Raw genomic sequence first — 11242 nt, forward strand, 5'->3', positions numbered from 1 at the left:
AGATGAGTTGTTGGGGGAAGGAATAGCAACTTTACGCAGAAAGCCAGAAAACTGAGAAGGTTGTGTATTCGTCTCCCAGAGAACCATCTCGCCTAAGTTAGCATTCAGGCTCTTTTATACTAAAGGGGAGGGAGTAAAGCCAAGCACTTCCTGGTTCCGGTTAGCCTCCAGAGGAGGGGGGGGATGGAGCCATTCACAGGTGGGCCTCGTCAGGATGTTTGCTGTGAGCTAAACAAAGGTATTTTAGCTTAATGCTCCTTACCTGGGAGCCAGGGTTCCCAGAGATGGGCCATTACGTATAATTTAAGCTTATAGGCAACATCCCTTTACTGATTAACTTGTGATAGAATATAAAGGTTCTTCCTTATTACAGGCCCAGCCTAACCCCAACCTAACCCTCATCACATCTCTGCCTCAGTCCCCTGTGTCCACCCTACATGTGCCTGGCACATGTTAGGAGCCCAAGAGTGTGGTTGTCACCAGGATTGAATTTGGAAGTCCCAGGATGAGCAGCAGATATGAGACTCCCAGGGACATTTTCTGACGGCCGGGACCCAGCCTCTCGAGCTTACTTTGCAAATTGTGTTTGATACTTTACAGCCTCTGAAACTCAGGCTTCTGTTCCATCCAGGAGCACTGTAGAAACACCAAGGGCCAGAGACTGAGCACAGCACACACACGCACACAGTACACAAGGGAGCAGCCGTTGTGCTGCCCACCCGTCCATCTGTGGACTGGCCTGGTGTGGCTCAATCCCAGGCCGGGGGCTGCCCCGAAGGGCTGTGGCTCCAGGCATGCTGGGGCTGGCTCACACCAGCTCTCAAGAGCTGCACATCTCCTCCCAACCCCACATTCCCAGACATTCCACTGGTTAGTCTGAACTTGGCCACAGTGGGAGTATTTACACCATGGTCATCAGCAAATGCTATAAATTAGGTCCTGGCTCCCAGCAGCTGGTGGTCTGGGGTGGGGGATTCCTCTAAAGTGTGGTCCATGGCCCGGCAGCATCCATCGGCATCACTTAGAAGCTTGTCAGAAATGCAGAACCCTGCCCTTCCCCGCAGTTCTCCAAATCAGAATCTCTAGGGGCAGGGCCAGCAGTCTGTAGTTTATCAAGAAGCTTCGGTGGGCAAAGTCTGAGATGCAATGACCTAAGCACCAGGGAGGAGCAGAAGGGGCTTTGAGGAAAAGTGTCATTGTCCCACTGCCTATTCAGGTGTCTTCTGACTGCCCCTCTTTATGGGTTAAATATCATATAGAGAAAATTTAGAGGAAAAAAAAAATCCACATTTCCATGAGCCACATCAATGTTCTCATTCTTCCATGTTTCTTCCATGATTTGAGCACATTTATATAAAAGTCAACAGCAGGTGCACTCATTTTCCACATGTTGGTATACAACACATTTGCATCCCAATTTCTTCCTGAACAACCACGGCCTTAGACTTTGACTTGGTCTCCAAGGCCTGCTGACTATCAAGCACAGATTTTATGCTGTGCCTTCAGCTGCCTTTCCTTTGTTCTAGCGTCCGGGTGCTGGCACCTGGAATGTAATCTTCAGAATTAACATTCCTTGTGCCGCCTGGCCCGAAGAGCAGGAAGGAAGCCTCATGGGAAGGAGCACGGACCCCTAATCCTTTTTATTCTGGGAAGTATTTTGGCGCTGCCTGGCTCTGCGGTTTATAAACAAGCTCTTTGCTGGCTGGTGGGGGGCGGGGTGGTGGAAGCCAGGGCTCTGTGTAGAGGGAAGTTAGACGCCCCTCTGGAGCCTTTCATGATGTGGTTGGTTACCTGTCAGGTACAGAACGGGAGTGTAAACAGAAATCACTTACTGTAGGTGACACTGTTGGGCAGTGAAAGGCTTGGGAAAACCACCAGCGCCCCTGCCTCACGAACTCTGCGGCTTTTCACAACAGACCTGGCTTCTTCATGCAACAAATATTCATTGGGTGCCTCCTCTGACCCCACCACTTCACAGAGACGGGGCTAGTGGGCGACAGAAACTCTAGAACAAAGTGCAGGCCTTCTGCCCAGGTGCTGGAAGTGCCCCAGGCTAACAGTGGCATCCCAGGTGGAGGAATAGCTTGGGCAAAGTGTGGAGGTAGAGAGTGGGCATTCACTAATGGACAGTTGTTCAGAATAGTTGGCGGGGAGGGGGGCTGCTGGAAGATGAGTGACAGGAAATGAGGTGGAAATAGGGGCAGGTGTTAGGTGGTCAAGTCCTTACTGAGCCAGGATAAGCTGTTTGGTCTTTGTTCTGTAGACACTGATGACTGAGAGGACGCCACCCACCTAACCTACATCTGTCCATCCTGGACCCATCCATCCATCAGTCCATCCCTCCACCCACCCACCAATCCATCCTCTCCCCAGTGTCCATTTGCTCGTCAACCATCATCCATCCATCTACCTTTCCACCTATCAGCTTAACCATACTCTGTACCAGGCACAAGATTTCTTCTTTCTTTTCCTGGGTCTTGAAGGTCTTGCTGTTTCCCTAGCAATTTATATATACAGTTGACCCTTGAACAACGCTGGGTTTGAACTGCATGGGTCCACTTACACGCAGACTTTTTTCAGTAATAAGTACTACAATACTATATAATCCCCAGTGGGCTGAACCGCAGATATGGAGGAACTGTGGATACGGAGGGCCAACTGTAAGTTATATGCAGATTTTCAGGGATTTTCAACAGCGTGCAGGATGGAAGCCCTTCACCTCCATGTTGTTTGAGGGTCAATTATATTCCACCTCAGAACTACCCCACCTTACCAGTGTCTACCTGCAGACTACTCAGGTAATGCTGTTGTTAGAAACAAGGAATTAAATAGTCACGTGACAGCAAGGCTCACCTGGCCTGATGTTTGGGAAACGTGTAGCAGGATAAAGGTATCATGGGTAGGTGTGCTGAATGCCGAATGATGTGGAAATCTCATCCTGACAAATAATTCTTATGAAAGTCAGTTATGAAGCTGTTGGAGCATATGGGAATACATGCACTTCACATACTTATGATATATATATATATATGCCTTTTAAATTAAAAAAAGGAGTCAGAGGATTAAGAATGCAATATTTTTTTAAAAAACTGTACATTAATCTTCTGTCAAGTTTTTTTTTTTGAGCTGGGAGGGGTGGGTGAGAGTGAGGGAGTAGTGTTTTATGTTGGTCTTCTTGAACAGGTTAAACCTAGTAAATACTTCGGTCTAACATCTTTCATTGTCCTCTATGGTGAAAAAAACCACTCATGCTGAGTATAGAAGACACCACAACACACACACACACACACACACACACACACACACACACACACACACACGCAGCCAAAGATAACTATTGTTTTATTCTCTTTGGTATGTTTTTGTTCATCCTCTTTTCTCTGCATACTTTAAAACATAATTGAGATCATCCATTTTACACAGCTTTGAATCTGACTTCCCTCCCTCCATTTAATGTATGACATGAAAAAATACTCAAATACATTTTTTGAAAAACCATCTTAATGGCTTCCAAGAGCACCACCGCGTGCATGTCCCATAATTTATGGAACCAATCCCCTTTAGTTGAGGGCTTAGGAGGTTTCCCATGCCTGGCTCTTATTAAAAGATGGAGGCTATCCGTCTACTGTCTACCTTCTGTCAGAACTATTTTCTTTATGTAGAATGCTAAAAATGGAATAACTCAGAAAAAAATTTTTTTAATGCTGAGACTTCAGTCTCTATTGCCACCTTGCCTTCCAAAAAGGCACTTGACCCTCACTGAGGTTCTCTGGCACGTCACAGAAAGCGCCTCCAGCTCCCTGGAAGGTATGCGAAGGCTGTGTGGGTGCGTTGCTGTCTAGTGAGTGCACTGTGATGCTTCAGAGGAAAAATTTGTAAAAAAACCAAAACAAACGAACAACACTGCAATAGACTGATTAGCCTTCCTGCCTACTGTGGTCCCAAACCCAAATCAATCTTGTGATAAGAAATTTAAAGAAATAGCTCAAAATCCTTTTATCCTGAGTTTCAAATCATGCTGCCAGGAATGTTTCTGATCTGAAAGTTGTATAACGAGTTTCTGCTGAACAAGACAATTTCCTGCTCACTGTCAGACCACTGCCACCTCTTCTCCCGAGGGAGGAAAATAGTGTCCCCCCCACCCCGTGCCTCCTACTGCTCGCAGAGCCACAGCCTGACCAACAAGGGTGACAAGGGCGCGCTGGAGGGCTTGGCCGCCCCGGGGATGGGGTCGGGGCTGCAGAGGGCTCGGGAAGGCGCTCTGGATAAGAGCTCCAGCTGTGGACTGAGATGTCCTAGGTCCGATTCCCGCCTCTGTGACTCTGGGCAAATCACTTCGTTCTCTGAGCCTCAGTTTACTGGCACGCAATATGGGGCCAACCCCAGCGCGCACCCCCAGGCCACTCGGCACAGAAGGCGACCCCGCAGGGTCTTGCGGGGACTGCGCAGCCCGGGCGCCGGCACTCACCTCCGCCGTACATCTGGCACAGGTAGGGAAAGCGCCACACGTTGCCCAGGCCCACGGCGTACGAGATGCAGGCGAACACGAACTGCAGCGGGGTGGCCCACAGGGGCCGCGCTTCGTCCATGGCCCCGGAGCTCGGCGCGCGGCGCGGTGGGTGCGCGGCCGCCAGGAGCGCCGTCCCGCCCGGCTCGGCCTGGGGATGGCCCCGCGCCTCTGCCGCGGCCGCTCGCCCGCTTTTTAATTGCTAATCTCATTAACGGCGCTCGCGTCGGAGGGGCGAGGCTGGTAAATGGATGACGGCGAGCCCCACCCCGCCGCCGGGCCGCCGCGGCCGGGAAGGCACCCGAGATTGCGCCGTACGGGATGGCGCCCGGGGCCCTCCAGCTCGACGTGGGGTCTGGTGCGTCGTCTGTGGAGCTCCTGGGAGTGGTCGGGTTCCCTCGAGCACCTACCCAGCATTTACAGAGTGCCTACTGTGTGCCAGGCTTTGTCTGGGGACAGGGCTGTGAACAGCACAAACATCCTCAGTCCTCCCGGAGCTGACACTCTGGTAAAGGGAATTGCTTAAATGAACTGGATGAAATAGCCCATTTTCAACTATTTTTGACCTACGGAAAGGATAATTCCATATGGTTTACCCTAGTCCATATTTAAGACAGAGAGAGGCAAGGAGGGCAACTAAGGCAAAGGGGTTAGCAGTTCTGGGGGCGGGGGGGTGGGTAGGCTGGGGTGGTCAAGGAGGGCTTCCCAGAGGAGGGGACTTACATTTGCCCAGGGACCAGAAGGAAGCGAGGGACTCCCCCCACCTCTCCAGCGGAAGAGGAGTGATCCAGGCAGCCATCTCCTTCCATCCACAGACAGGTTGTGTGTGCCTACTGTGTGCAGGGCCGGGAGTCTGGCTCTGTAGTGCAGGATGTGGCCAGGAATCAGGTTTCCAACAACCACTGTGGGAGATTCTACTCCTGGGGCCAGAGATTCTGGTTCACTAGGCTCGAGTAGGGGGCTAAGAAACCTCATATTTCTACCAGTCTCTCAGGTGATTTGGTTTAAGGAGGTCGCTAGAAACGACTAAGTCAGATGCTTTGGGAGTGAAGCAGGATCTGGCTTTGAATCTCAGTTCTGCCACCAACTTGGCTATGTGACCTTGAACAAGTCATTTAACCTCTCTGAGCCTCTGTTTCCTTATCTATGACGGGAACAAATATTTTCCCCTTCCATGAGCTCATGTGAGAATTAACTGAGAATTTAGCTTACTGCCTGGCACATACTAAGGACTCAACAAAGAAGCCATTATTACAGGCTGGATGAATGAATAACACACTAAATAACGACGTACTCTGAACAGCGCATCTGGTACAGAGTAAGAGCTAAGAAAATACTTGATAAATAAGTGAAATTAAAAAGAGATGAAAAGCAGAGTTGCCAGTAGGAATCTCAGTTGATGCCAAAATGAAATCACCACTGTGGCTCAGCCCCTGGTTGGACTTTCCCCGGAGTTCCTGCCTGGCTAGCGGCACAAGAGAAAGCGGGGTGTGCTGAGGAAGATAGGGGCTCCTCAGACATACCACCTGTCCTCGACCCTCCTACCTCCAACAAGGAGGAAAAGTTCTCAATGCAGCAGGGGAGACGATTTTGATTTTTAGACTTCGAATTCTAGAGAGTGGTTTTTTTTACCCCTCGCCTCCTCCCCAGAGGAACCCACTATCCTGGTTTCCATCCCAGAGGTCAGTTTCAGCTGCTCTGACCTCTACAAAACTGAACTCATGCAGTGTGTGCCCTTTGCTGCCTGGCTTCCTCGGTGGGATTTACTCACATTCTGGTGTGCAGTGTATGACGTCCTTTATCCCTGCCTCCTAGGGTTCTGAGGGGTGAACATACTCGAATTCATGGCTGAGGGGCGTTTGTGTTGTCTCCAGTTTGGGACTGTGATGAATAAAGCGTTACTGAACGTCCTAGTACGTGTCCTTAGGTGCATGAATCCACGCATTGCTGGGAACTCCGGGCCATCATGTAGGTATATGTGCACCTTTAGTAGACGTTGCCAAACTGTTTCCAGAGAGGCAGTACCAGTTTACACTCCCCTGAGAGTTTCAGTTGCTGTGCATCCTCACCAACACTTGTCACTCTGTTTTCAAAGTTCCACCCGGTCTTGTGGGTGTGTACTGATAGTTCGCTGTGGCTATTAATCTTAATTTCCCTAATGCTAATAAGGCTGCATACCTTTCCATAGGCTGATTGGGTCATTTGCATATCCTCTTTCATGGAGTGCCTGTTCAAGTCTTTTGCCAGCTTTTAAATGGCTTGTCTGTATAGTTCTTTATATATTCTGGACATGGGTCCTTTGTCAGTTTTATGTATTACAGATTTCTTCTCTCAGTCTGTGAGTTGCCTTTTTATTTTATCAGTGGTGTCTTTTGATGAACAGACGTTCTTAATTTTAATAAAGTCCCAATTTACCAGTCTTTCACTTTAGTGTTCTCCTTTAGTTTTTTTTTTTAATGTCATTTTAAGAGATCCCTCCCTTACCAACTCCAAGGTCATGATGATATTCCTGATAATTAAAATTTGTGGCAAAATAAGTCTCAGAGACCCACAGGGAGGGCTGCCTTTTAATGCTGTCGAATAGTAAAGAAGGCATGTTGCTGCCTCTAGCCATCCTCCTGGCATGTTCTTGTTCTCATGAATGACTTTTCCCTAGAGACTACCTGGCTGTGTGGCCGCATTTCAGAAACTGGGCGCCTTGGAGAGATGCCCAGCCTGTTACCTGGAAGAGGAGGCGGCTTGGTGTTTGTTGGTTTGACATAAGCAAGGCCCCTCTTCGATTCCCTCCCCCAGGGATCAGGCCAGCACCTCTGTCCAGTCACACTGGCGGACTCCCTGGGACTCCCCTGGGAGCCTGTTCCTGCTGTGAGGCCCTGGGTGGGGCTGTGGGTAGCACAGGAGGCACCCCTATAACAGGACTAAGTAACACCTCAGGCCTGCTGGTAGCGTCCCCACACTTTCCTGAACCCCATCTGACAAGACTCTAACCTGACAAGACCCATTGTGCTGCTGTGGCTGCTAGGAGAGGACAGAACAGGCCTGGGAAGGGTGGGCGTGCTTGCCCAGGGAGCCAGCAAAGCCGGGGGTGGACGTTGGTGGTGGTGGGCTGGCAGATGGTTAACAACTGGCTCTCTGCGGCAAGAGCTCTGATATGTAGGTTTACCAATTTCTACGATGTACATATTCCCACCACAGCTGATTCCAAGCTACCAACATGGCGTCACTGAACGTGGAGTTGGGAGAGAAGTGCAGTAGCTCACCGTTAAATAGAACGTCCACCACACATATGCAATGATACAGATAACCTCAAGAACAGAGCTAATAGTGTAGAAAATAATTAGGAAGTGGTGGGCTTTGAGTATTGACTACCTCTGTTTTAAATCATTTGTTAGTTCATATAACTTAATTTTTAATAATGGCTGTGTTTACGGGGCTTCCCTGGTGGCACAGCGGTTAAGAATCCGCCTGTCAATGCAGGGGACGCGGGTTCGAGCCCTGGTCCAGGAAGATCCCACATGCCGCAGAGCAACTAAGCCCGTGTGCCACAACGACTGAGCCTGTGCTCTAGAGCCCGTGAGCCACAACTACCGAGCCCTCGTGCTGCAACTACTGAAGCCCATACGCCTAGAGCCCATGCTCCGCAACAAGAGAAGCCACCGCAGTGAGATGCCTGCGCACCCCAACGAAGAGTAGCCCCCGCTCGCTGCAACTAGAGAAAGCCTGCGTGCAGCAACGAAAACACAACGCAGCCAAAAATAAAATAAATAAAATAAGTTAAAAAAAAAACATGAAAAAAAAGAATTCTTTAAAAAAAAAAAAAAAGGCACTGTTTAGCAATCAAGTCACAAAATTCCTGAAAATGTACCAGGTGGCACTCACCAGCCTGTAGGTGCTGGCACAGCACTCTACAGGGACCCGGGGCTGGGGAAGCAACCTCTGTGTGGCAGGGGCGAGGGAAGCGAGTTCAGCTCTCAGCAGTCAGGGGCCCAAGGGCAGCAGGGTTTTCGGCTTAGCTAAGCCCCACCCCAAGTGCTCCCCGGGGGCCTCCACTGGCAGCGTGGAAGAAATCTTCCCGTGGACCAGCCTGTCTAGTCTCACTGTGCCACGTCACACAGGACACACTCCCTGAAGGATAGGCCAGCCTGCCCAAGTCATCTAATTTCGGGAAGAGGGTGGAGAAAGTGGGGATGGCCCCGACTCGGCTGTGTGGGTGTGGGTCACGGCCCCGCGCCAGCATTCCAGATTCTCACCCACCAGCTATCGCCACACAGCTTTCAGTAACGTGCTCACCCTGGTGATCCCGCTGTTACTTAATCCCCTTTCAGTGGCTCCCAGTTCCCCACAAGATAAAGTCCAAACTCCTCAGCCTGGTCTGGAAGGCTCTAGGAATTTTTTAAAATTGGGCCCTGAGGAATTTGACCCTTGCTTACCTAGGTCCCAGGAGAAGCTAGACTTTTCACCTCCCGGAAAATGCTGTGCATTTTTATACTTCTGGGCAGTTTCCTCAGCCAGGAACACCTTCTCCCTTCTTCACCCAGGAAAAGCCTGTCCATGTCCATTCCAAGATGGACTATTACCCTATTTAAGAAGCCCCAGCACCTCTATCCCCAGCCAGAATATATCACTCCCTCTCTCCTGTCCTCAAGCCTGGGTGTACATCTGGCTTCTAACACTTTCAGTGCTGCCTTGTCAGGGAAAGTGTAAGATACATGTCCCCTCTGGGCTGTGGCTGGTATCATGTCTAAGTCATCCTTTTTTCCCTAGTGCCAGGCGCACGGTTGAGTCTCACTGAAGTTAGCTGATAAAGGAGAAGCCTGCTGCATAATCTGAGCACTTCAGTAATAAATTCCATAGCATCCAAGCCCCCGAGACGTCTGTGTTGCAGAAGGTTTCTTCAGACATTTCAAGTCTTTTTTGCCCACCTACTACTGTGTCCCAGGAGTCAGCTTGGGGACTCGAGGTAAAACCTCTGCACATGGCCCTCCCTTCCCTGCTCTCCAAGGCACCTGCTCACTCTCCCATGGGGAGAACAGAGACACACACAGTGCAAATAGGCGTGTGGAAGCCACCGGGAGGAGGTTCTGCAGAAGAAACACTGAAGCTGCTGGGGGGACTAGTCCAGCTCAGGTGGTGAAGAGGAGGGCCCTCCCAAGAGCCTGGGGGAGCCCCTGTTCCAGGGCTGAGTGTGTGCACATATGTATGTGCATGTATTTGTGTGTGCCTGCATGTGTGCACATGTGGGTGCATAAATGCCTCTGTGTGTGTGTGTGTGTGTGTGTCACTGAGGAGACAGTGAAACTGAGCAGGACCCTCTGAGGCCTTCCTGGGTACAGCAGTTCCTCTGTGTCCCCGTTTCTTGTTTGTAGAAAAAGGCTTTAGTCTCCTAGGCCTTCCCTGAGTTCCAAAGAGCAGACTCAAGCAGTTACTAATTAGGGAAGTGAGGGCATGCAGAAACAAAGAAAAAGCAAATGGTTCCGTAGGAAAACCAATCAGTTCAGTGATAAAACAGAGTCTTAGTTTCCCCTCAAGAGACACACATAACAGTCTGATGCACATCTTTGAGTTTTTATGCAGAAACTAAGACACCCGCCCAGGTGGAGGACTACATGCTGACTCCAAGACCCCAGACTGGGACCAGAGGGTTGATATTTAAGATTCCTGAAACATCAACCTGTTACCTCAACACCAACCAATCAGAAGAAAGTCTTGCACCCTGCAGCCCTCACCCCAAACACTGCCTTTAGAAACCCTTCCCTGAAAGCCATCGGAGAGTTAGGGTCTTTTGAGCACGAGCTGCCCGTTCTCCTTGCTTGGTGCTCTGCAAATAAATGCTGTACTTTCCTTCACCACAACCTGGTGTCAGTAGATTGGGTTTGTTGTGCAGCAGGTGAGCAGACCCAAGTTCAGTTCAGTTAAAGTTTTGGCAACCATGAAAGGACAGCTGTCCCAAGTGGGCATCTTGCCCATGGCACATTGTCCCCTGGCTGTTGGTGACACTCAGATTCTGTCCAGCAGCTGCCTGAGCACCTTCGTCTCAGGGACAAACCCTAGAACTTGCTGCTGACCAGGCGTTGCTGACCCATGGTGCTTTTGGTTCTATGGTGAAGGAAACAAGGCTCTGGTCCTGGTCTGTAAGACACCTCTGGCAAGTGCCAGAACCTTGTGTGTGACGACATCAGGATATTCTTCCCTACTGGGTTGCCTTGATTGGAATTTCCCTTTTTTGGGAGGGAAAGGCATAGGACTTGATCATCGGGTTTTGAGTGGAGTGCTGCTTTAATTGGATTTTCCATTCTGGGTTGAGGAGTTCCTTGGCCATCAGACACCGCCTGAGTGGTAATTGGGAAACTCTCTGTTAGACCAAGGCTTGCCCGCACTCCCATCTGGAATGGCAAGTAGGAAACTTTCCATTCTTGTGCTAGGGAACTGCAACCCTGAGAGTCCATCGGATACTGATCTGCCTGTTTCTAGTAATACCAGCCGTGTGAAAGAATAATGGGAAACCATAACTCTATTCCACCTTGTAGTCCCATATGTGATGCTCCAAGGACAATGGTGCTTCAAGGACAAAGGATAACCCTGCCTGAAAAAGTGTCAGCGTCACACCCCCTACTGGACTCTTAATCGCCCTCCCCACCATGTTGCGATGGTTATGAAATTCCTGAGCCCACCTGGGTGATGCCCACCTGGGTAACGGGACCTGTTCCAAATAAGGAAAGGCATCTGCCCTGTCCT

General features: G+C 50.0%; 1 protein-coding gene across 8 annotated transcripts in view; it reads right to left on the reverse strand.

The window, feature by feature from the left end:
• SLC6A20 (solute carrier family 6 member 20) overlaps positions 1-4619 on the reverse strand; it is a 152627-nt gene extending 148008 nt beyond the window's left edge. For all 8 annotated transcript variants that reach the window (XM_082413873.1, XM_082413877.1, XM_082413876.1 and 5 more), the window contains exon 1: positions 4469-4619. In XM_082413873.1, coding sequence (XP_082269999.1) covers positions 4469-4589 — 121 coding nt within the window. In that variant the 5' untranslated portion in view covers positions 4590-4619. The remainder of the gene's footprint in view (positions 1-4468) is intronic.
• Between the last annotated feature and the right edge of the window lie 6623 nt (positions 4620-11242).

The sequence above is a fragment of the Balaenoptera physalus genome, assembly GCF_965194825.1.
Source record: "Balaenoptera physalus genome assembly, chromosome: 11".
In the NCBI taxonomy this organism is placed as follows: domain Eukaryota; kingdom Metazoa; phylum Chordata; class Mammalia; order Artiodactyla; family Balaenopteridae; genus Balaenoptera; species Balaenoptera physalus.